The sequence below is a fragment of the Saimiri boliviensis genome, chromosome 7 (genome assembly GCF_048565385.1).
Source record: "Saimiri boliviensis isolate mSaiBol1 chromosome 7, mSaiBol1.pri, whole genome shotgun sequence".
NCBI lineage: Eukaryota > Metazoa > Chordata > Mammalia > Primates > Cebidae > Saimiri > Saimiri boliviensis.
In genome coordinates, this window is record NC_133455.1 from 71,350,423 (window position 1) to 71,376,752 (window position 26,330).

General features: G+C 43.3%; 1 protein-coding gene and 1 non-coding gene across 2 annotated transcripts; both read right to left on the reverse strand.

The window, feature by feature from the left end:
• Window positions 1-26,312, reverse strand: PRIM1 (DNA primase subunit 1). The gene is made up of 13 exons (XM_039472345.2): window positions 26,131-26,312; window positions 24,997-25,154; window positions 19,079-19,185; window positions 18,934-19,007; window positions 16,701-16,837; window positions 14,283-14,341; window positions 13,249-13,358; window positions 11,887-11,978; window positions 11,579-11,720; window positions 8,752-8,821; window positions 7,914-8,005; window positions 3,890-3,988; window positions 1-110 (listed from the first exon to the last, which is right to left on the reverse strand). The coding sequence occupies exons 1-13, from the start codon at window positions 26,231-26,233 to the stop codon at window positions 91-93; spliced, it is 1,263 nt and encodes a 420-aa protein (XP_039328279.1). The 5' UTR covers window positions 26,234-26,312; the 3' UTR covers window positions 1-90.
• On the reverse strand, window positions 12,083-12,222 carry LOC120365255 (U4 spliceosomal RNA). The gene has a single exon (XR_005580258.2). It is a non-coding gene; the product is annotated as a U4 spliceosomal RNA (small nuclear RNA).
• Window positions 26,313-26,330: the final 18 nt, after the last annotated feature.

The following is a 26,330-nucleotide window of genomic DNA, read 5'->3' on the forward strand; positions in this document are numbered from 1 at the left end:
CATAGTTCTGCCATATTTATTAAATGGCTCTTGAAGTATTTGATCTTTGGTTCAAGGCAGAAGATATCCACATTGGTTTGAGCTCTGTCTTCAGAAATCTTTTTGTAAATCTAAAATAGAATAGATAATATATGGAAGAACAGCAAAGGAAAACAAACAAAGCCCATTTATTTTTACATTCTTATTTGTCTAATGCTTCTACTAAACTCACATCATGCACAAAGATTTGCTTACACATTTGCTGAAGCCCACACAATAGGCTGAGCTAGTATGGAACAGTGAGAATACAAAGGACTTAATACGGCCACTTGAAATGGCAGCTTCAACCAGGCTTTCCAAGTTCAGAGTCATTGTTGTTTATTCGATAATCACAGATTTGAGGGTCTACTATGAGTAGAGCATTACCTTAGGCACTACTCCTTAAACTATCACATATTTTTTTTTTTTTTTTTTTTTTTTGAGACAGAGTTTCACTCTTGTTACCCAGGCTGGAGTGCAATGGCACGATCTCGGCTCACCGCATCCTCCGCCTCCTGGGTTCAGGCAATTCTCCTGTCTCAGCCTCCTGAGTAGCTGGGATTACAGGCACACATCACCATGCCCAGCTAACTTTTTGTATTTTTAGTAGAGACGGGGTTTCACCATGTTGACCAGGATGGTCTCGATCTCTTGACCTCGTGATCCACCCGCCTCGGCCTCCCAAAGTGCTGGGATTACAGGCTTGAGCCACCGCGCCCGGCCCAACTATCACATATTTAAATAAAAAATGAAGTGGCAAGAGAACTCGTATCGCTATAACATTGTTACAGTTTTCTAGAGTATCCATCAATCTCTTCAAATAATATTCAATCTGCTGATTTTTTTCCCATTGGCTTATACATATGCTCAGGTGTCTCCCATTCAGAGTACTCTTCGTTTGGCACTGCTATCCTCTTTGCATCTCCTTCCGGTTATTATATGCAACAGGATTTCATCAGTTTCCTGTTGTATCTGACATGTGATAATCTTGGAATTTTTTCTTCCTGGCTTCTGTAACATTTTCCCTTCTATCTTTCATCTCTTTACTTCTAAATCATTAACAAGTCTCAAGTATGGTTCTAGTATTTGCACCTTTTGGAGATCTCCAGTGCTACTGTTCTAGCTGCCTCTTGGGCTCTATTCTATTCCCTGAATCGTCCAGATTTATCTTTCCAGAAAAAATTGCAATCATGGCATTCCCTTCCTCAGAACCTTTAATAGCTTCCTATTGAATTAAGGCCAAAACCAAGCCCAAACACCTAAGCTTGGAATTCAAGGCCATTTAGCTTGCATCTTTGGATTTATAGCCCACCACTTCTGGAAACACCATTTTCTTTTTTTTTTGAGACAGAGTTTCACTCTTGTTACCCAGGCTGGAGTGCAATGGCGTGATCTCGGCTCACCGCAACCTCCGCCTCCTGGGTTCAGGCAATTCTCCTGCCTCAGCCTCCTGAGTAGCTGGGATTACAGGCACGCGCCACCATGCCCAGCTATTTTTTGTATTTTTAGTAGAGACGGGGTTTCACCATGTTGACCAGGATGGTCTTGATCTCTTGACCTCGTGATCCACTCGCCTCGGCCTCCCAAAGTGCTGGGATTACAGGCTTGAGCCACCGTGCCCGGCCTGGAAACACCATTTTCTAGATTACCTGTACTACTTGATGGCTTCCAGAGTGACTGGATGCTTTCCTGTCTGTCTTTGCTCTTGCTGTTCCTTTAAGAATGAGCAACCCTTGGCCTTTTCCCACCTCTGTACCCATATCTCATTAAATTTCTGCCTGTGGAAATGGTATATTGGCATTAGGGATTAGAATTCTTTCTTTTCTTTTTTCTTTTTTTTGAGATTGAGTCTTGCTCTGTCACCTAGGCTGGAGTGCAATGGCATGATCTCGGCTCACTGCAGCCTCCACCTCCTGGGTTCAAGCGATTCTCTTGCCTCAGCCTCCCAAGTAGCTGGGATTACAGGCATGCAATACCACGCCTGACTAATTTTTGTATTTTTTTTTTTTTTTTTTTTTTGAGACAGAGTCTTGCTTTGTCTCCCAGGCTGGAGTGCAGTGAGGCCACCTTGGCTTACTTCAACTTCCACCTCCTGGGTTCAAGCAATTCTCCTGCCTCAGACTCCTGAGTAGCTGGGATTACAGGTACCTGCCACCATGCCCAGCTAATTTTTATATTTTTAGTAGAGACAGGGTTTCACCCTGTTGGCCACCCTGGCCTTGAACTCCTAACCTCAGGTGATTCCCCCTACTTCAGCCTCCCAAAGTGCTGGGATTATATGTGTGTGTCACCACGCTCAGCCTAGGGATTAGAATTCTTTTTTTTTTTTTTTTTTTTTGAGACGGAGTTTTTGCTCGTTACCCAGGCTGGAGTGCAATGGCGCGATCTCGGCTCACCACAATCTCCGCCTCCTGGGTTCAGGCAATTCTCCTGCCTCAGCCTCCTGAGTAGCTGGGATTACAGGCACGTGCCACCATGCCCAGCTAATTTTTTGTATTTTGAGTAGAGACGGGGTTTCACCATGTTGACCAGGATGGTCTCGATCTCTTGACCTTGTGATCCACCCGCCTCGGCCTCCCAAAGTGCTGGGATTACAGGCTTGAGCCACCGTGCCCGGCCTTTTTTTTTTTTTTTGAGATGGGGTTTCGCTCTTGTTGCCCAGGCTGGAGTGCAGTGGCACGATCTTGGCTCACTGCAACATCTGCCTCCCAAGTTCAAGTGATTCTCCTGCCTCAGCCTGCCTAGTTGCTGGGATTACAGGTGCCCACCACCACACCCAGCCAATTTTTTTGGTATTTTTAGTAGAGACGGGGTTTTACTATGTTGGCCAACCTGGTCTTGATCCTCAGGCAATCCACCCGCCTCAGCCTCCCAAAGTGTTGGGATTACAGGCATGAGCCACCGTGCTTGACTAGGAATTAGAATTCTTATAGCAGCTCATGGAAAAGTTCACATACCATTGTTTTCATACAAAATGTTGGAGTCCATCAGATAAAATCTCTCTTAACATTTTGTACTTTTTTAGTACTTTTCTTTTTCTTGGTGATGGAGTCTCGCTTGGTTGCCCAGGCGGGAGCACGATAGTGCGATCTGGGCTCATTGCAACCTCCATCTCCTGGGTTCAAGAGAACCCTCTGCCTCCTGAGTAGCTGGGATTACAGGTGCCTACCACCACGCCTGGCTAATTTTTCTATTTTTAGTAAAGACACGGTTTCACCATGTTGGCCAGACTCGAAATCTTTACCTCAAGTGATCCAACTGCCTCAGCCTCCCAAAGTACTGGGATTACAGGCATGAGCCACTGTGCCTGGTCAAGTTAGTACTTCTTTTTTTTCTTTTTTTGAGACGGAGTCTTGCTCTGTTGCCAGGCTGGAGCACAGTGGCACAGTCTTGGCTTACTGCAACCTCCGCCTCCCAGGTTCAAGCAATTATTCCACCTCAGCCTCTCGAGCAGCTGGGACTACAGGCGTGTGCCAAACGCCTGGCTAATTTTTTTTGAATTTTTAGTGGAGATGCGGTTTCACCATGTTGGCCAGGATGGTCTCGACCTCTTGACCTTGTGATCCACCCACCTCAGCCTCCCAAAGTGCTGGGATTATAGGCGTGAGCCACTGTGCCCAGCCAAGTTAGTACTTCTTAAGAGCAAGGAGGCATTCATCTTTGTCTCCCTTATAATACCTGATACTTAGAATGTGTTTAATAACTATGTGTTGAATTGAATTAAAGAACCTCAATTTCTGAAACATTAAAGATAGTAAGATAAATTAGTAAATTCTGGAGGGAGGGCAAATAAAGACTAGGACTCAAAAATTGCTCATTTCTACTAATACTAAGATCGCACTAGATAGAAGGGAAAGGCATAGAGTCTTACCACTCTTCTTAAGAAGTTCTCCTTTTCGGGATTTATCCAGGTTTTCAAGAAAATATTCAAAAACTTTCACATAAGGTGCTAGACTGGTCTTCTTATAATCTAAATTATGAATAATGTACATTATAATTTTAATTAGCATACTGGCAGTAAGAATAACATGAAAATGTAACTAAGTTTCTTGTAAGAATTTTGAAATATGAGAGAAGCATATATACTTATCAATATTGTATTAGTCACATTACAAAAGGTAAAATTATTATTATAGACAGGATTTCACTGTTGCCCAAGCTGATGTGCAGTGGTGCTGTCTTGACACTGCAGCCTCGACCACCTGGACTCAAGGGATCCTCCCACCTCTGCTTCCTGAGTAGCTGTAATTACAGGCATGTACCACTGTGCCCAAATAATTTTTTTTTTGTTATTTGTAGGGACAAGGTCTCACTCTATTGCCCAGGCTGGTCTCAAACTCCTGAGCTCAAGTGATTCACCCAGCCTTGGCCTCTGAAAGTGCTAGGATTATAGACACATGCCCGCATGCCCAGCTAAAATATTATTTTAGCATGTAATAAAAATTGAGATATTTGACATTCTTTCATACAAGTCTTTAATTTTTTTTTTTTTTGGAGACTGAGTCTCACTTTGTTGCCCAGGTTGGAGTGCAGTGGTATGATCTCGGCTCACTGCAACCTCTGCGTCCCAGGTTCAAATGATTCTCCTACTGCAGCCTCCTCAGTAGCTGGGATTACAGGCATGATCCACCATACATGGTTAATTTTTTTTGGTAATTTTAGTAGAGATGGGGTTTCACCATGTTGGTCAGGCTAGTCTTGAACTCCTGACCTCATGATCCACCTACCTTGGCCTCCCAAAGTGCTCTGATTATAGGTGTGAGCCACTGTTCCCGGCCAAGTCTTTGAAATTTAATGTAAATTTTTAACTTAAAGTACATCTCGATTCAGATTCCATATTATAAGAAATAGTTACCTATATTTAATTTTTGCGTTTTTTGACAGAAATTCTGAATATATATATATATTTAGATTCAAATAACAAAATATAGAGTTGAAAAAGTAGGCTTACATATCTAAGTTTTTAAGAAATACTTAAGTTTTCCCATAATTGAATTACCCATTTTTAAATTTAAATTAATTAAAATTACATTTAAAACATTTCAAGTGCTTAATAGTCACATGTGGGTACTGTATTGGACAGTGCTGCTCTAAAATAGACAACCACATGTACATATCTCTACTCTGGTAGTCAGGTTTCCTAGTATTAGATCAATATAATCTATTGCTATGTGTTCAGTCCCATTCAACATTTTTTTTCTTTAGACACTCTGGCTTCAACAATAAATAGTTTTACTGATAAAATAAGACTTTGAAAATGTGAACTCAGGCCATGCCTTTGTTATTTATTTTGAGACGGAGTCTCCCACTGTCACATGGGCTGGAGTACAGTGGTGCGATCTTGGCTCACTGTAACCTCCACCTTCTGGGTTCAAGCGATTCTTCTGCCTCAGCTTCCAGAGTAGCTGGGATTACAGGCTCCTGCCACCATGCCCAGCTAAAATACAATTTTATTGTATTTTTAGTAGAGATGGGGTTTTACCATGTTAGCCAGGCTGATCTTGAACTCCTAACCTTGTGATTGACCCGCCTTGGTCTCCAAAGGTGCTGGGATTACAGGCATAAGCCACTGCTCCAGGCCCATGCTTTTGTTTTTGAGACATTGTCTTGCTTTGTTGCCCAGGCTAGAATGCAGGTGTAATTGCTGCTCACTACAGCTTTGACTTCCCTGGCTTAAATGATCCTCCCACCTCAGCCTCCCAGTGGTTGGGAACATAGGCAAGTGCCACCACACCTGGGTAATTTTTTATTTTTAGTAGACAAGGTCTGGCTATGTTGCTCAGGCTCAGGTCTTTTGGAGATTATCAGAAGTTTTTTTTTTTTTTTTTTTTTTTTTGAGACGGAGTTTCGCTCTTGTTACCCAGGCTGGAATGCAATGGCACGATCTCGGCTCACCGCAACCTCCGCCTCCTGGGTTCAGGCAATTCTCCTGCCTCAGCCTCCGGAGTAGCTGGGATTACAGGCACGCGCCACCATGTCCAGCTAATTTTTTGCACCTTTAGTAGAGACGGGGTTTCACCATGTTGACCAGGATGGTCTCGATCTCTTGACCTCGTGATCCACCCACCTCGGCCTCCCAAAGTGCTGGGATTACAGGCTTGAGCCACCGCGCCCGGCTATCAGAAGTTTTTGCATTAAGTATCCTCTGTCTCCCAGGCTGGAGTGCAGTGGGGCGATCTTGGCTAACCATAACTTCTGCCTCCTGGGTTCAAGCATTTCTTCTGCCTCAGCCTCCCAAAGTGCTGGGATTACAGGTGTGAACCACCATACTCGGCCTTATACTTTTATTGGGACAAGGTCTCCCTCTGTCACCCAGGCTGGAGTGCAGTGGTGTGATCAAGACTTACTGCAGCCTTAACCTCTTGGGCTCAAACAATCAGCCTCCTGAGTAGCTGGGACCTCAGGTGCATGCCAACATATCTAGCTAATTATTATTTTTTGTAGAGATGGAGTCTCTCTGTATTGCTCCGGCTTATCTCAAACTCCTGGGCTCCAGTGAGCCTCTTGCCTCAGCCTCCCAAAGTGCTGGGAGTACAGGTGTGAGGTGACCAGCAAGTGACCATTACCGCCTGAGCTCTGCCTTATGTTAGATCAGCAGCAGCATTAAATTCTCATAGGAGCATGAACCCTAATGTGAACTGCACAGGTGAGGAATCTAGGTTGTGCATTCTGTATCAGAATTTAACACCTGATGATCTGAGGTAAAAAATGTTTCATCCTGGAACTATCCCTGCCTCCTCCCTGGTCTGTGCAAAAATTGTCTTCCACAAAACTGGACTCTGATGCCAAAAAGACTGGGGACCGCTGCTATGCAGCATCTGTTTTTTTTTGTTTTTGTTTGAGACTGAGTTTTGCTCTTGTTGCCCAAGAACGAAATGGAACGCAGTGAAACTCTTGGCACCTTCACTTCCCGGGTTCAAGCGATTCTCCTGCTTCAGCCTCCCGAGTAGCTGGGATTACAAGCACATGACACAACACCTGGGTGATTTTTTTGTATATTTAGTAGAGACGCAGTTTCTCCATGTTGGTCAGGCTGGTCTCGAGCTCCTGACGTCAGGTGATCTGCCCACCGTGGCCTCCCAAAGTGCTGGGATTACAGGTGTGAGCCACCACGCCCAGCCTGCAGCATCTCTTAGGTGTTAAAAGATTTGACTTCCATTAGGAGGAAGGCTTAGAACTTCCTTAGCTTCCTCAAATTCTTGAATATGCACCTTGGTAAACAGTTTAGACATATGTTTACCATAAAACTCACCTAGATGCATCAGAAAAACAAGAACAAAAGTACTGCATACATAATAGTTGTTAAATAAATAGGTGGTGAATCTCAGAGACTGATTATTCATTCTTACTGATAGTTTAATCTTATAGTATAGATCCCAGCATTTAGAAGTTGCTTAAAAAATATGTGTTGAAGGGCCGGGCGCGGTGGCTCAAGCCTGTAATCCCAGGTGGGATTATGAGGTCAAGAGATCGAGACCAACGTGGTCAACATGGTGAAACCCCGTCTCTACTAAAAATACAAAACATTAGCTGGGCATGGTGGCACGTGCCTGTAATCCCAGCTACTCAGGAGGCTGAGGCAGGAGAATTGCCTGAACCCAGGAGGCAGAGGTTGCGGTGAGCCGAGATCGCGCCATTGCACTCCAGCCTGGGTAATAAGAGCGAAACTCCGTCTCAAAAAACAAAAACAAAAACAAAACAAAAAAAAAATGTGTTGAATCAGACTGGATTGAATAATATCACTTGGCAACTGTTGAAAAAAGGACGCATTGTATGTAGTTCTAGGACAAACGCTGATCCATTCTGGCTGAATCAGAGAATTAATTACTAGAGTGAAAGATGGATATCTATTTTAAAACCCTGTATTAAAGTGAAGCTTCAATATATTATCTTACCTCTGGTTCTATGTTTGATATCAGATTCAGCTTCATTCTCCTCTTTTTTGTCTTCATTAGTGGAAATGGCATCCAATTCATGGCAGATGAAGCTGCAAGTAACAGAACAAGAGAACAGCACATGAATTCCATAAAATTTAAGGTGAAAAAATTATTTAGCCAACGAAATTTGGGATGTTCTAAACACCATGATCTCTTCTTGGAGTTTTTCATGCATGTTATTATGAAAGATTGGGAAATATTGTAGTAAAAGCTACTTTTAATCTGTTTAAGTCAGAATTTCCTAAACTTATCTGACCTTAAATCTTTTTCTTACATAACAGCAGGTAAAAAAGCTTTATTGTTCTATTAGGGCATAATCATGTAACCTTTGAACCTTATTTGGTTTCCACACCAAATATACCATTCCCATGAAACTACTTCCTCTAAGTACGAGGCTAATCTATTTAAAATTCAGAACAACAGCCAGGCGCGGTGGCTCAAGCCTGTAATCCCAGCACTTTGGGAGGCTGAGGCGGGTGGATCACAAGGTCAAGAGATCGAGACCATCCTGGTCAACATGGTGAAACCCCATCTCTACTAAAAATACAAAAAAGTAGCTGGGCATGGTGGCGTGTGCCCGTAATCCCAGCTACTCAGGAGGCTGAGGCAGGAGAATTGCCTGAACCCAGGAGACGGAGGTTGCGGTGAGCCGAGATTGCACCATTGCACTCCAGCCTGGGTAACAAGAGCAAAACTCTGTCTCAAAACAAAAACCAAAAACCAAAACAAAAAAAACAAAACCAAAAAAACAGAACAATAATCACAAACAGGGAGTGATCAATGATCTGAAACATACCTTATGGTTGGAACAGTAAATGGATCAAATTCGTCCAGTTTGTGCAAATCAATAGGCACAGATATGCGACCTGTAAGAAGCAAAAATTATAAACTGATGATTGTGGACTATAAATCATTGTAGGTGCCTACTGCAAGTTATTTTGGGTTAAAATTTTTATCTAAGGCTTAGACAAAGGGTTAAACCTATCTGTTAACAACAGTATTTAGAAATATAAATTAAAGTACTTTCACATTAGCTGTGCCCTTACTTGTTTTTAAGAGTTAAGGTCTCACTTTGTCACCCGTGCTGGAGTGTAGTAGCATAGTCATAGCTCACTGCAGGCTTAAACTCCTGGGCTCAATTGACCCTCCCGCCTCAGTTGTCTCTCAAAGTGCTGGGATTACAGGCGTGAGCTACTGTGCCTGGCCAGTTTTTCAGTTTTTTGTTGAGTCAGGGTCTCATGATATTGCTCAGCCTGGCCTTGAACTCCTGGCCTGAAACAATCCTCTTGCCTCAGCCTCCTGAGTTGCTGGGAATACAGGTGTGAACCACCATGTTCATGCCTTTTATTTCTTTTTTTTCTCTTTCTTTCTTTCTTTTTTTTTTTGAGACGGAGTTTCGCTCTTGTTACCCAGGCTGGAGTGCAATGGCGCGATCTCGGCTCACCGCAACCTCCGCCTCCCGGGTTCAGGCAATTCTCCTGCCTCAGCCTCCCGAGTAGCTGGGATTACAGGCACGTGCCACCATGCCCAGCTAATTTTTTGTATTTTTAGTAGAGACGGGGTTTCACCATATTGACCAGGACGGTCTCGATCTCTTGACCTCGTGATCCACCCGCCTCAGCCTCCCAAAGTGCTGGGATTACAGGCTTGAGCCACTGCGCCCGGCCCTCATGCCTTTTATTTCTCTTTAAAAAATAGCCAAAAAAGCCGGGCGCAGTGGCTCAAGCTTGTAATCCCAGCACTTTGGGAGGCCGAGGCGGGTGGATCACGAGGTCGAGAGATCGAGACCATCCTGGTCAACATGGTGAAACCCCGTCTGTACTAAAAATGCAAAAAATTAGCTGGGCATGGTGGCACGTGCCTGTAGTCCCAGCTACTCGGGAGGCTGAGGCAGGAGAACTGCCTGAACCCGGGAGGTGGAGGTTGCGGTGAGCCGAGATCGTGCCATTGCACTCCAGCCTGGGTAACAAGAGCGAAACTCCATCTCAAAAAAAAAAAAAAAAAAAAGCCAAAAAAAATCCCCAGATGTGCAGACTGTTGAGCTGTTTCCCAGTTGCTCTTATCCCTACTTTTATTTATATATTTAGAAATAAAGTATATTTAAATATTTCATTTTTAAGTTCAGAACAATCTCAGATTTAGTGAGTCATGAAAAAAAAGGCAAAATATATGGGAATATTTTATTTACACTGGCTTGGTTTATTAATTGAGATAAATACAGATAGCTACATGCCAGACACCTTTAGAAAGCATTTTTGAAATGAAATAGAAATTACTCTTTTGTAATACCCCCCTTGGATACCATATGGACTTCAACACATCTCAAAAATGACATAATGAGGCTGGGTACAGTGACTCATATCTGTAATCCCAGCACTTTGGGAGACTGGGGCCAGTGAATTGCTTGAGCTCAGGAGTTTGAGACCAACCTGGGCAACACAGCAAAACCATGACTACAAAAAAAATACGAAATATTAGCTGGGTATGGTAGCACATGCCTGTAGTCCCAGCTACTCAGGAGAGTGAGGCAGGAGGATTGCTTGAAATTGGGAGATTGAGCCTGCAGTGAGCCAAGATTCCTTCCAACACTGCACTTCAGCCTGGGTAACAGAGTGAGATCTTGCCTGGAAAAAACAAAAACCTTCCTCCTCCCCCTTCCCCTCCCCTCCCCTCCCTTTTTTTCTTTTTGAGATGGAGTTTTGCTTTTGTCACCCAGGCTGCAGTGCAATGGCGCAATCTCAGCTCACCGCAATCTCCGTCTCCTGGGTTCAAGCAATTCTCCTGCCTCAGCCTCCCGAGAAGCTGGGACTACAGGTGTGCGCCACCATGCCCAGCTAATTTTTGTATTTTTAGTAGAGACAGGGCTTCACCATGTTGACCAGGATGGTCTCGATCTCTTGACCTTGTGATCCACCTGCCTCGGCCTCCCAAAGTGCTGGGATTATAGGCGTGAGCCACTGCGCCTGGCCCCACAATTTTCTTTTTATGATCTTGGATAAGTTACATCTTGGGCCACTGTTTTCTCATCTGTACAATGAGAGCTGTTTTTCTAAGATTTTGACTGTCCTCTCCAAATCTAACATGGAACCTCAGAAACCCAACTGAAAAACAGTTACATAGTAGAAATTCATCTGGTAGCTACTTACCTGACAATATAAAAGACTAATTGGGCTGGGTGTGGTGGCTCACACCTATAATCCCAGCACTTTGAGAGGCTGAGGTGGGCAGATCATCTGAGGTCAGGAGTTCAAAATCAGCCTGGCCAACATGGTGAAACCCCATCTCTACTAAAAAAAATACAATTAGCTGGGCGTGGTGGCACATGCCTGTAATCCCAGCTACTCAAGAGGCTGAGGGAGGAGAATTGCTTGAACCTGAGAGGCAGAGGTTGCAGTGAGTTGAGATTGTGCCACTGCACTCCACCCTGGGCAACAAGAGTGAAACTCTGTCTCAAAAACAACAACAACAAAACAAAACACTAATTTAGGTATTAGGTGACAGAGCAATTCTTTTACCTTTAAAAACCATAGGACATTATATATATTCAGACCTAAAGCCATGCTTACTAAAGCCAACAGCAACTCATTTTTCTTTTAGTTTTCCTTAGTTTCTTCATGTAGTACCTGTTTTAGGATGCACACTAAAAGGACTCTTCAGTAGATGATTGATTCCTTTGCTGACATTGATATCCAGCCGTGGAAAACAGTACTGGAGCATAATCTCCCACTCCAGCCAGGGTCCACATTTGTCATTTTTAATGTTATTCTAAAAGCAGATACAAGGCCAGCATGAGGATCAGTAGGAACTGTTGAGGATTTCTTTAAAGAAAGTTAAAAAAATGATGTTCAACCATCTTTAACTGACTAAGCAAAACCAATTTAATTAAGAATTGTATTATTATATTTATAATATAGATTTCAATGGAATATACCTGACATTTGCTGGCTGCTTTCTTCAAGTGCTCCCAACGCTGAAGTGAACTGTGAGACTTTTGGAAGTTTTGTTGAAGTTCATCATGAATTGGTGATGGGTCATTAAGGAAGACTCATTGAAGGGACATCAATGAACAAGTTAATTTTCAATATGTATTACCACAAGGGTATATTTTCTTTTTTTTTTAAATTCAATGTCTGTAGAGACTGTCAAAAATTGCCAACGGTGACTATATTTCAAGTCTCATGGTGGTGTATTGGGAAAATTTTTCAATTAGCAATAATCACACCTCGGATAAACCTCACTGGCTACGACACTGCAACTGCGCAAAGCTACCACAGGGTAGCTTATAAATATTTAGACAGTAATTATTAACGTTTCTTAAAACATAAATGTTGGCCAGGCGTGGTGGATCACCTGCAGTCAGGAGTTGAAGACCAGCCTGGCCAACATGGTAAAACCCCATCTCTACTAAAAATACAAAAATCAGCTGGGGATGGTGACACAGATCTGTAATTCCAGCTACTTGGGAGGCAGAGGCAGGTGAAATGCTTGAACCCAGAAGGTATAGATTACAGTGAGCCAAGATTGTGCAATTGCACTACAGCCTGGGTGATAGGGTGAGACTCCGTCTCAAAAAACAAACAACCCCACAAATGTTAAAACTCAACAGTTGTATCCAGCTGGGCACGGTGGCTCACGCCTGTATTCCCAGCACTTTGGGAGGCCAAGGTAGGTGGGTCATTTGAGGTCAGGAGTTTGACACCAGCTTGGCCAACATGGTGAGACCCCCATCTCTATTAAAAAGAATACAAAAAATTAGCTGGATGTGGTGGTGTGTGCCTGTAGTCTCAGCTACTCAGGAGGCTAAAGCAGGAAATTTGCTTGAACCTGGGAGGCGGAAGTTGCAGTAAGCAAGATCGCACCACTGCACTCCAGCATGGGTGACAGAATGAGACTGTCTCAAAAACAAAACAAAACAACCAAACAAACCAACACCAGTTGTATCCTTGAAATCTTCCCCTGCAGAAATATTGTGATGATAAACAGAAAGAATGCCAAAATAACCAAAAATGTAAAGTTTTCCATGGTCTGTATGTATTTTGACTATATGATTCACCATTCTTTAGCCATTAATTAGAGGACCAACTTCCAAAATGAGAAAACTGATTTGCAGCATGGCCTCATTTTTTTTTATTGTGTGCCAGACAAGAGATACTGAACTCTAGAAATACAGGAGATATTTTGTATAAAAAAGATTATACTTATATGAGAACCTACAAGCAGACGTATCTACACATTTATATTATCACAGATCAAAACAACTAGTTAACACAGAAATGATCACAGGAAAGGATATTTTCAGGAACAAGGGCTAAAATCTTATCCCAGCTTTCTTTATTTTCGAGAATATCTTGATTAACCAATGCATATTCTTCAAAGTATTTATTTATTATGTTTATAGATTTTCTGTAGGAACAACAGTAACACAGAGTCCCAACACTATTAGCAACACATATGCCACATAGGTAATGCGGCCATTGTGGGGAAGACTACTGCTTATTTTCATGACATTTTTAGAACTTAATTAGATAAAATGGGAATATTATCCTTTGTAGGGTTATGATAATTAAATGAGACACTTTAAGGGAAAATAACCTGGCACAGAATAGGTATACAAGAAATGTTTACTTTTTAAACTACACAACTTAGAAGGTTAATATACGCAATAAGGGTAGAAAGCAACCAGCCTAGGACACCATAATACATCAGTAGTAGAATGGGGGATGCAGAAATTCACAATTTCCACTGTGAATTGCTTGTATTAACATCTCAACAATCATATAATGTTTGCAATTTACAAATATGCTTAACATTTACTCTTTCACTTAATCATTGCCACAACTCTGTGAGACAGGTAGGTGTTGTTCTCCCCATCATAGAGATAAGGAAATGGAGGCAGCAATATTTTATCAAGATCATAGTAAGTGGCAGAATAGGGATTTTTATTCCTAATGCTTTCCCACTATCCTAGAGAAGTAGTGAATTCAGTGGAAAAAGCATGGGCTGAGTCACGCAGACCAGGGCATGAATCCTAAATTTAACAAATAACTTGTTGTGTGATGCCAAGCTCATTATACAATCTAAAATTCACTTTCTTTATCTATAAATGGAGATACCATCAAGTCTCTTGTGGGGTAGTTGTGAAGAGCAATGAGAACATCTATAAAGCACCTATTAAGAATACTGCAGCATAAAATAGGCACTGAATTAACTATAGCTATTATTATTATAAAATGCTATCCAGCAGTGAAAATTGATAGCAAGGTAACTCTAAAGGCACATGCTGGTAAATCAGACACCTTGAAGTGCATGGAGACTTTTCCAACAGACCTGATAAAGGGGTGAATTTTTTCACTTAGGTGAACTTTCTTTTTGACGTCTTGACCACCCTGCAAAATAAATCATCAAAAAAGAACTTCAAATATACAACATAAAAGAAATACAATCATGTGCAGCATAATGACGTTTTAGTCAATGATAGACAGTATATAAGATGGTGGGTCCTACCGGGAGTGGTGTCTCATGCTTATAATCCAAGTACTTTGGGAGGCTGAGGTGGGTGGATTACCTGAGGTCAGGAGTTTATGACCAGCCTGGCCAACATGGCAAAACCCCATCTCTACTAAAAATACAAAAAATTAGCCAGGCTTGATGGTGCATGCCTGTAATCCCAGCTACTCAGGAGGCTGAGGCAGAAGAATCACTTGAACCTGGGAGGTAGAAGTTGCAGTGAGCCAAGATCGTGTCACTGCACTCCAGCCTGGGCAACAAGAGCAACATTCCATCTCAAAAAAAAAAAAAAAAAAAAAAGATGGTGATCTCTTAAGATTGTAATACTGTATTTTTACTGTGACTTTTCTATGTTTAGGTATATTTAGCTACATCAATATATCAATACTTACCATTGTGTTACAACTGCCTACAGTATTTAGTACAGTAACATGTACAGGTTTATAGCCTAGGAACAATAGGTTATACCATATAATCTAGATGTATAGTAGGCTATACCATCTGGGTCTGTTTAATTATACTCCAAGACTTTTGCACAGTCATGCATTTCTCAGGATGTATCCTTGTTCTTAAGTGATTCATAATTGTAATTTAAAAATTTCTAGGGCTGGGCATGGTGGCTCACGCTGTAATCCCAGCACTTTGAGAGGCCAAGGCGGGCAGATCACTTGAGTCAGGAGTTTGAGACCAGCCTGACCAATATGGTGGCCTGTAATCCCAGCTACTTGGGAGGCTGAGATGGGAGAACTGTTTGAACCTGGAAGGTGGAGGTTGCAGTGAGCCAAGATTATGCCACTGCACTCCAGCCTGGGCAACAGAGCGAGACTGTCTCAAAAACAAAAAAAAAATTCTTAGGCTGGGTGCAGTGGCTCACACCTGTAATCTCAGCACTTTGGGAGGCTGAGGTGGAAGGATAGTTTGAGTTTAGGAGTTTGAGAACAGCTTGGGCAATAAAGTGAGACCTTGTTTCTGCAAAAAATTTAAAAATTAGCTGGGCATGGTGGTGCATGCCTGTAGTCCCAGCTACTCAGGAGGCTGAGGGAGAAGGGTTACTTCAGCCCAGGAGGTCAAGGCTGCAGGGAGCCTTGTTTGTATAGTGGTCACGCCACTATACTCTAGCCTGGGTGACAGGGTGAGACCATGTCTCAAAGCAAAACAAAACAAAACAAAACACCCAAACCAAAACCAAACTTTAGTATGTTCTATTATTTTATATGTAATAAATCTATTTTATCATTTTACATATGTCACAAAGGAAGATTTATAGCAAAATAAAATGAAATATCTTTTTTTTTTTTTTTTTGAGATGGAGTTTCGCTCTTGTTACCCAGGCTGGAGTGCAATGGCGCGATCTCGGCTCGGTGCGATCTCGGCTCACCGCAACCTTCGCCTCCTGGGTTCAGGAAATTCTCCTGCCTCCGCCTCCTGAGTAGCTGGGATTACAGGCACGTGCCACCATGCCCAGCTAATTTTTTGTATTTTTAGTAGAGACGGGGTTTCACCATGTTGACCGGGATGGTCTCGATCTCTTGACCTCGTGATCTACCCCCCTTGGCCTCCCAAAGTGCTGGGATTACAGGCTTGAATCACCGCGCCCGGCCTAATTTTTTGCATTTTTAGTAGAGACGGGGTTTCACCATGTTGACTAGGATGGTCTCGATCTCTTGACCTCGTGATCCACCCGTCTTGGCCTCCCAAAGTGCTGGGATTACAGGCTTGAGCCACTGCGCCCGGCCTAAAATGAAATATCTTAAAACATGTAGCTACTATGGCTGGGCACTGTGGCTCACGCCTGTAATCCTAGCACTTTGGGAGGCCAAGGTGGGCGGATCATGAGGTCCTGAGATTGAGACCATCCTGGCCAACATAGTGAAACCCTGTCTCTACTAAAATACAAAAAATTAGCCAGGTGTGGTGGCATATGACTGTAGTTCAGCTACTAGAGAAGCTGAGGCAGGGGAACTGCTTGAACCTGGGCGGTGGAGATTACAGTGTCTGAGATCATGCCACTGCACTCCAGCCTGGGCGACAGAGTGGGACTCCATTAAAACAAAAACAAAAACAAAACAACAAAAAAACATGTAGCTACTATGACTTTAAATGATCTATCGGTAACTTCGTTTACTCTACAATGTGAATGCCATTAAAGATAGTTTTATTTTCTTTGACAATAAACATATCAGGTGTGGTAACATCTAGAAAATAAAGCAGTGCAAATTAGAATTCAGAGGACCTTACCTTTACAAGGCTCAAATACTCAACTATCCCAGAACGTACTGCAGAAGACAATTTTCTAACTGATTCATCACAGACCCAACAATGAACACCTCTCCTTCCAGAATATACCCAGAGACGATGCTTAAATCCAAAGTCCTCTGAAGAGGAGAGAAATAATAGGTTTTAAAACAAATCTATAAACTTCTTAACTATTATATATTAAATTACTTGTTTCCTGTGGTCCCCATGTTCTTGCTTTATTTCTTTACCCATCCTGGCCTCTCTGCTAGGAAATTCTTTTTTAAAAAACTTATTTTATTAAAAAAAAAAATTTCGTTTTAGTTTATTTTGAGATTGGTTTATGAGACTGGCTAATTTTTAAATTTTTGGTAGAGATGAGAGTTTTGCCATGTTGCCCAGGCTGGTCTCAAACTCCTGGGCTTAAGTGATCCACCCACCTTGGCCTCCCAAAGTACTGGGATTACAGGTGTGAGCCTCTGTGCCCAGCCTCTGCCAGGAATTTCTTTCTTTTTTTTGTCTTTTTGTTTTTTTTTCCTTTTTGTGGAGAACGGGGTCTCGCTATATTGCCCAGGCAGGTCTCGAACTCCTGGGCTCAGGCTATCCTCCCGCCTCTGCCTCCCTAAGAGCTGGGATTACAGGTGTGAGCCACAGCGCCCAGCTGCCAGGAATTTCTTTATGCCCCAGCACTTTCAACTTTCCCTGACCAATTGCCATTTATCCGTAAAAACTTGGTCTAGGAACATTAAAAGAGCTAACATATTTACAGTGCTTAGAACAGTGCCTGGCACATAATAAGACCCCTGTGAAGAGTTAACTACCGTCATCATCACCATTACCACCTCTGTTGACAAGCCTTTTCTCTTTTTTTTTGAGACAAGAGTTTCACTTTCGTTGCCCAGGCTGGAGTGCAATGGTGTGATCTCAGCTCACTGCAACCTCTGCCTCCTAGGTTCAAGCAATTCTCCTGCCTCAGCCTCCCAAGTAGCTGGGATTACAGGCATGTGCCACCACGCCTGGCTAATTTCTGTATTTTTAGTAGAGACAGGGTTTCTCCATGTTGGTCAGGCTGGTCTTGAACTCCTGACCTCACATGATCCACCTGCCTCAGCCTCCCAAAGTGCTGGGATTACAGGTATGAGCCACAGTGCCTGGCCTCACAAGCCTTTTCTGATCCAATCTTTTCCCATTCCAGTATATACTCCTGCTGTTCTAGATCCCTAGAGAACCCTGTATATATTACTTAACACAAATGTAATCTTCACTTTTCTTTTCTTTTTTTTTTGAGACAGAGTGTCGCTCTTGTTACCCAGGCTGGAGTGCAATGGCATGATCTCGGCTCACCACAACCTCCGCCTCCTGGGTTCAAGCAATTCTCCTGCCTCAGCCTCCTGAGTAGCTGGGACTACAGGCACGCGCCACCATGCCCAGCTAATTTTTTGCATTTTTAGTAGAGACGGGGTTTCACCACGTTGACCAGGATGGTCTCGATCTCTCAACCTCGTGATCCACCCACCTCGGCCTCCCAAAGTGCTGGGATTACAGGCTTGAGCCACCGCGCCTGGCTATCTTCACTTTTCTTAATGGTCATCTTCTTAGACTACATAACCTATTTGAGGTATGCATTGCTATCTTTTACATTCCCCTCATCTACAATAGTACATAACATAGGTATTGACCACTCAACTGACTGAAATGGAAAAAAAGGAGATATACTGGTTTGTTAAATAGCAGTTTTAAAATTCCACTACTACGTTATTCTTGTCTTTCATTTTCCTTTCATATGTTTAAAGGAGACATATTAGAAATTTATGAGATTTGGCCAGGCACGGGTAGCTCATGCCTGTAATCCCAGCACTTTGGGAGGCTGAAGTGGTTGGATCATGAGGTCAGGAGTTTGAGACCAGCCTGACCAACATGAAACTCTGTCTCTACTAAAAATGCAAAAATTAGCCAGGCGTCGTGGTGTACACTTGTAATACCAAATACTCAGGAGGCTGAAGCAGGAGAATTGCTTTAATCCAGTAGGTGGAGGTTGCAGTGAGCTGAGATTGCACCACTGCACACCAGCCTGGGTAACAGGGCAAGACTCCGTCTCAAAAGTCTCAAAAAAAAAAAAAAAAAAAAGAAAGAAAAAAGAAAGAAATTTATGAGATTTGACCACAAAATAGAGAGACATATTCATAGGGAAACTGATTTTTGTACTTGGCCCCATTCAGAAACTGCTGATACTTGCCCTTCAATGCTCTGTCAATGATGCGTATGGCCATTGTCATAAGGGTCCAGCACTTAGGACATATGTCTGCAGAACTGAAGCAGAGTCATCATTACTCATTGTCAGTGACATCACCCATGCTAACAGCAAGACACACAGTGCTCACCTACAACATCTCCTCACATCGTCATAATCTGTCATGTCAATGTCAAACACCAGTTCTTTTTCCTGAGCCTGGAAAGCTCCCAGCTTCACTGTATTGTGTTGATTGGGCTACAAATACAAAATATCAATGAGTTTCTGTAAGAGCTGTCACATTGCTAAATCTGCTTATTTTCTATAAAGATGGAAAAAGTTGCCAAAAAGAAACACAAAAACCGTATAATGCCAACTGTATGTCAGTTAAAGTTCATTATTTTGGATCCCACACATACACAATTGATGGGTCTTAACTTTCACAACTTAACGCAGGATTTAATGAATACATATCCACCATAAACATTTGTTGGTCAATACGGATAATAATAAAGCTGTTCTCCAGAAGCTGAGGCAAGAGAATCACTTGAACCTGGGAGGCAGAGGTTCTTGTGAGCCAAGATCATGCCACTGCACTCCAGCCTGGGCGACAGAGTGAGACTCTGTCCCAGAAAAAAAAAAAAAGGCTAGGCTACATATCAGCTGGGTGCAGTGGCTCATGTCTGTAATCCCAGCACTTTGGGAGGCTGAGGTGGGAGGATCACTTGAGCCCAGAAGTTTGAAACCAGCCTGGGCAAAATGGTGAAACCCCATCTCTAAAAAAAAAATGTAAAAATTAGCTGGAAATGGTGGGACATGCTTGTAGTCCCAGTTAATTGGGAGGCTGAGGTGGGAGGACTGCTTGGACCCGGGAAGCGGAGGTTGCAGTGAGCCATGATAGCTTCACTGCAGTCCAGGCTGGATGATAGACAGCAAGACTGTCTCAAAAAAAAGAGGCTATGATCTACCAAGTAAAGACGGTAGACTGAGTACAGGTACTGGCTGGGCATGGTGGCACGCCTGTAGTCCTGGTTATTCAGGAGGCTGAAGCAGGAGGATCATGCCTGTGAATAGCCACTGCACTCCAGCCTGGAGCCTGGGTGACAGAGCAAAACTCTATTTCAAACAAAACAAAACAAACCACTCAAAATCCAGGTACTTAGTTTACTCCTTCCAAACCCCACAACAATGATGTTATTATTATTATTTTTTTAATGACATAACCCTTTTTAAAAAAATTTATTTAATATACTTTAAGTTCTGGTATACATGTGCAGATCATGCAGATTTGTTACATAGATATACACGTGCCATGGTGATGGTTTGCTGCATCCATCACCCTGTCATCTACATTAGGTATTTCTCCTAGTGCTATCCCTCTCCAATACTCCTAACCCCTGCTACTCCTCCCCTAGTCCCCCACCTCCGAGCCCTCGGTGACATAAGCCTTTTAAAAAAGAACCAGAGAGGTGCTGGGCCTGGTGGCTCACGCCTGTAATCCCCAGCACTTTGGGAGGCCGAGGCGGGCAGATCATTTGAGGCTAGGAGTTTGAGACCAGCCTGGCCAACATGGTGAAACCCCATATCTGCTAAAAATACAAAAAATTAGCCGGGTATGGTGGCTCCTGCCTGTAGTTCCAGCTACTCTGGAGGCTGAGGTTACAGTGAGCTGAGGTAGCGCCACTGCCCTCCAGCCTGGGTGACAGAGAAAGAGTTTGTCTTAAAAAAAAGAACCCAAGGGTATATCATCACAATTTTTTATAATTAAGTCAGAAGGGAGTGGTAACTGAGGAGATTCATAAAAACTAAATCTTAGGCTGTCAGTAAGGAAAGATAAGAGGTGCAACCCAATTTATACCTCAGAATCCCCAAAAAGCTCAGGGATAGGTAATACCAGGTATTGCTGGAATGAGTAAGTGTGTATTCAGTGGTGAAGCTGAGATGAAAAACAGTAAGATTTTCAAGGCCACACTTGACTGAAGGGAAAAAAAAAAAGGACTGGTTCAAAGAATAGCAAAGAAGCAGTTAGCTTGCCAGATTCCTATACTTAGCTTGAAGAGCTAGGTGACTGCTCTTTCATTTCCCTGGCAGAAGACACCTGAATTATTTTCTGGAGAGCATAAAACAGAAGGTATCTGAACTTTGACAACAGGTACAATTGAATAGTATGTTGTACTGATATTAGGGGGAATAATCAGACATTTATATGTGGAATGTTAAGACCCAGCCCTTTCCCCTACTTCTGTACTCTCACTACCAACTCAGGCAAGAGGCTGGAAGATTCCTCTCTAAAGAATCTGATCAGGGCTGCGCATGGTGGCTCACGCCTGTAATCCCAGCACTTTGGGAGGCCAGGAGTTCAACATCAGCCTGGCCAACATGGTGAAACCCAGTCTCTACTAAAAATACAAAAATTAGCCAGATATGGTGGCATGCGCCTGTAGTCCCAGCTGCATGGAAGGTGGAACATGGAGAATCACTTAAACCCAGGAGGCGGAGATTGCACTAAGCCAAGACTGCACCACTGCACTCCAGCCTGGGCGACAGAATGAGACTCTGTCTAAACAAAGAAAAGTCTGATAAGGGTTGGGCACAGTGGCTCATGCCTGTAATCCTAGCACTTTGGGAGACCGAGGCAGGTGGATCACCTGAGGTCAGGAGTTCAAAACCAGGCTGGCCAAAATGGTGAAACGCTGTCTCTACTACAAATACAAAAATTAGCTGGGCATGGTAGTGAGCACCTGTAATCCCAGCTACTCGGGAAGCTGAAGCAGGATTGTTTAAACCCAGGAGGCAGAGGTTGCAGTGAGCCAACATGGCACCACTGCACTCCAGCGTGGGTGAGCAAGACTCCATCTCACAAAAAAAAAAAAAAAAAAAAAGCTGATTAGATATGCCAGGCACTGTTCTAGGATCCAGGGATAGATCCGTGTTCGAAACAAAGATCTCTGCTCTAGTGGAGTTTTCATTCTAGCAAAGATCTAGAAAAACGGACATCAGTGATAACACGGCCCAGCCAGATCACAGTGGTAAAGAAATCTCAGCCAGATATGATGGTCTGTCTCTCTCTCTCTCTCTCTCTTTTTTTTTTTTTTGAGACGGAGTTTTCGCTCTTGTTACCCAGGCTGGAGTGCAATGGCGCGATCTCGGCTCACCGCAACCTCCGCCTCCTGGGTTCAGGCAATTCTCCTGCCTCAGCCTCCTGAGTAGCTGGGATTACAGGCACGTGCCACCATGCCCAGCTAATTTTTTGTATCTTTAGTAGAGACGGGGTTTCACTATGTTGACCGGGATGGTCTCGATCTCTTGACCTCGTGATCCACCCGCCTCAGCCTCCCAAAGTGCTGGGATTACAGGCTTGAGCCACCGCGCCCGGCTTAAAAAAAAATTATTAAAAAAAAATTTTTTTCCCCGGCTGGGTGCGATGGCTCACGCCTGTAATCCCAGCACTTTGGGAGGCCGAGGTGGGTGGAGGCCAAGAGATCAAGACCAGCCTGGTCAACAAGGTGAAACCCTGTCTCTACTAAAAATACAAAAAAAAAATTAGCTGGGCATGGTGGTGCGTGCCTGTAGTCCCAGCTACTCAGGAGGCTGAGGCAGGAGAATTGCTTGAACCCAGGAGGCGGAGTTGTGGTGAGCCGAGATTGTGCTATTGCACTCCAGCCTGGGTAACAAGCGCGAAATTCCGTCTCAAAAAAAAAAAAAAAAATTTTTTTTTTCTTTTTTGGTGCTGTGACTTGGATTCTTAGAAGTTTTTTAAAATTCTCAACCTATAAAGAGGAAGTAAACAACTCCAAAGTATTTTCTGCCTGCCTTTTATTACCTCATCTCCCCTTACTTTGATGATGGGAGACAGGTCTGGAATTGAGAGTCAGACCTAAAGCCATGCCAGGCAAATTCTAATTTAAAAAGCTTGATGTAGCAATATTAGTTAGCAAAAGTATTTGGGTTTAAGTCCCAGCTCTATCATTTAGAAATTGTGTGTGAGCTTGGGCAAACTATTCAAGTTCTCTGGGCCTGTTTTCTCCTTTGCAAAAAAGAATGAGGATTGATATAAGGAACAAGTTATGTAACATGAAAAACTCCACATAAAAGCTATTATGCTATATATATATTCCCTCCACTCACCAGCGTGTATATTTGAGAAGGGGGAGAGGGGCAATTTTGGTTTGTTCATTCACTCAACATATATTTATGGTGTACTCTCTCTTGCTAGGCACTCTTCTAGGCACTTAGTATATATCAGTGGCAGGGGGTAGGAGAGTGGTAGGTTGTAGTAGACCTCACTTAGAAGGTGCTATTTGAGTAAAGATTTGAAGGAGGTGGCCGGGCGCGGTGGCTCAAGCCTGTAATCCCAGCACTTTGGAAGGCCGAGGCGGGTGGATCACGAGGTCAAGAGATCGAGACCATCCTGGTCAACATGGTGAAACCCCGTCTCTACTAAAAATATAAAAAATTAGCTGGGCATGGTGGTGTGTGCCTGTAATCCCAGCTACTCAGGAGGCTGAGGCAGGAGAATTGCCTGAACCCAGGAGGCGGAATGACTGAAATGATAGCTAAGGTTTAAAACAGACATCCAAGTTCCTAAAACTAATAAAGCCACAATATGACTTCAGCTATGCCATCAGAAACTTAAACTGTAAGTATCTAGAGGAGAGCAATGATAAAAAAAAGTGTACACATGCTCTGAAAAAAAATTCACTTTAGTATATTTTAACTCACAGATGTGAAAGGAAAACAGAGTTCCCACAAGATCGCCAATCTCAATTTGGTAAGCCACTGTCTACTTCCAATACTAACTCCTCATTTTAGTTAATGACAGATGGGTATTCACTCCCGTAAAGTTGAAGAACGGTGAGCTGAGATTGCGCCACTGCACTCCAGCCTGGGTAACAAGAGCGAAACTCCGTCTCAAAAAAAAAAAAAGATTTGAAGGAGGTGAGGAGATGAACCAAGTAGATACCTGTAGAAACGGGTTTTAGGCAGTGGAAACAGCTTGAGCAAGGGTCAGTGTGGCAGGAATGAAGTAAGTGAGGGGGAGAGAAGTGAGTGACTTTTGGTCAGTGAAATGAGCAGCCACCAGAGAATGTTTTGAGTAGAGGAATTACAGAAACTGAGTTGTTTTAAAAGGATCACTCTGGCTTCTGTATTGAGAATGGACTCTAGATTCTACAAGGGTAAACTCTGAGGAGTTTTTTATAGTAATTCAGATGAGATGATAATGTTGGTAGCACTGGTAGTAATGGCTGGATTTTAGATATACCTATGGTATTGCCAAAGGGATTTCCTAACAGAATGGGTATGGGAGTGTGAGAAAGAGAGGAGTCAAGAATAACTCCAGGGGTATGAAGGAAAAAGAATATAAATATTTATTATGAATGAACTGTACATTTAAACATGGTAAAGACGGTAAATTTTATATGCATATTTGACCTAAGTAAAGATAAACAATTAAAAGAAAAAAAGAATAACTTCCATGGTGGGAGAGAATTTAATTCTCTTCCCCTTTTTTTTCTTTTTGTGACAGTTTTGCTCTTGTTGTCCAGGCTGGAGTGTAGTGACATGATCTCAGCTCACTGCAACCTCCGCCTCCTGGGTTCAAGCGATTCTCCTGCCTCAGCCTCCCGACTAGCTGGGATTACAGGCGCCCGCAATTACACCCAGCTAATTTTTGTATTTTTGGTAGAGATAGGATTTCACCATGTTGGCCAGGCTAGTCTCGAACTCCTGACCTCAGGTGATCTGCCCATCTCAGCCTTCCAAAGTGCTGAGATTACAGGTGTGAGCCACTGCACCTGGCCTCCTCTTTTAAATCATGTCGACTTCTTCCTAGTAGCAAGATACTCAAGTTTTTTGTCCTAGTAAGAATGCAACCAATTCACTTTCAAACGATTTTATCAGCAATGTAAAATGTCAAAGAACAAAAAAGGATTAATCTACTTGCCAATTAAAAAGTGGCTTTTCATCTAGAATAAACTCTAAAAATTTAATCTCAAAATGCTAGAGGAACCAACCCATTCTTGGTTTACAAAATAAAACAATAAAATACATTTAAAAAAGAGATCTTACTCTGTGGGAATATACTGCGCCTATATCAATCTTGTATGGATTCATTTTCTGCATCTCCTTTTCCAGATCACTCTGGTTGTTGAAGGACTGGTAGCGAATGTAAATATCATCTTTCAATGTGAATGAAAATTCACGGTGTTGAAAGTAATTCTTTATCACTGGAAAATAAATGTACATTTTAAAGTTAATTTGCTACTTTATTCGGCTCGGGACATTGTAACTTTAGCCAATGAGAAGTGTTTTTTTTTTTTTTTTTTTTTTTGGAGAGGGAGTCTCGCTTCTTGCTTTGTCGCCTAAACTGGACTGTAGTGGGATCTATGCTCACTGCGACCTCCGTCTCCCGGGTTCAAGCGATCCTCCCAGCTCAACCTCCTGAGTAGCTGGTACTACAGGCACGCGTGCCACCACGCCCAGACAATTTCTGTATTTTTTGTAGCGACGGCGTTTCACCATGTTGGCCAGGCTGGTCTCCCCCTGACCTCAGGTAATCCGTCCTGCTTGGCTTCCCAAAGTGCTCGGATTACAGGCCTGAGCCACCGCACCTGGCCAGAGATACCTGTAATGAGCTCCCCCATGCTTAACACCACGGTAGACGTAAAAACAAAGAAACAAACAAACAACCCCACAAGACCTAGTCCCTAATTTGGAAGCAGTTACCATTCCACATTTGCTAGGGAAAGGTACAAAAGACGAAGCAGATGCGGAAATATTTTACATATGTAATGCCACCCCTCTCTCCTCGATTTGCACTCATAAATTCAGCTGCAAGGAAGAAACTATTTCTACTCCTCTGACAGAGGCTCTTCCGATCCTGATGCAAACCAGGCCTCTGCAGATACGACCCGGTAACCCCCTGGGCACCGCGGCAAGTAAACGGGGTACCTAATGTGAGCCCGACCACGCAGAGGTAGGAGCGGCGGCTCGGTTTGTTTACAGGGCGGCCGCAGGCTGGTCATTATATCCCGTCTCGGCCCATTTACACCTAGGAAGTGTTGGGGCGGGCTCGAGAGAGCATAAGAAGGCCCGCGGCACAAAGCCAGGCGCACTGACGGCGCTTCACATTGTCATTCTAAGGACACCCCGCCTCCAATCTCCTCACAATCCGCTCCTGACCCCATTCCCCGCCTCCATCACCTCCGCCGTAGTTGAGCCAGCGATAGTACTGAGAGTAGGGAAACAGCCTCCGGTAATAAAGTTTAAGCAGCTCGGGCAGCTCGGTGGGGTCAAACGTCTCCATGAAGCGCGGAACTCAATCCAGGAAGGGCTACCACAAGAATTGGCGGGAACAGAACAGCCGGCGGCTCCGCTACTGCGCAGGCGCTTAGGACCGCGGC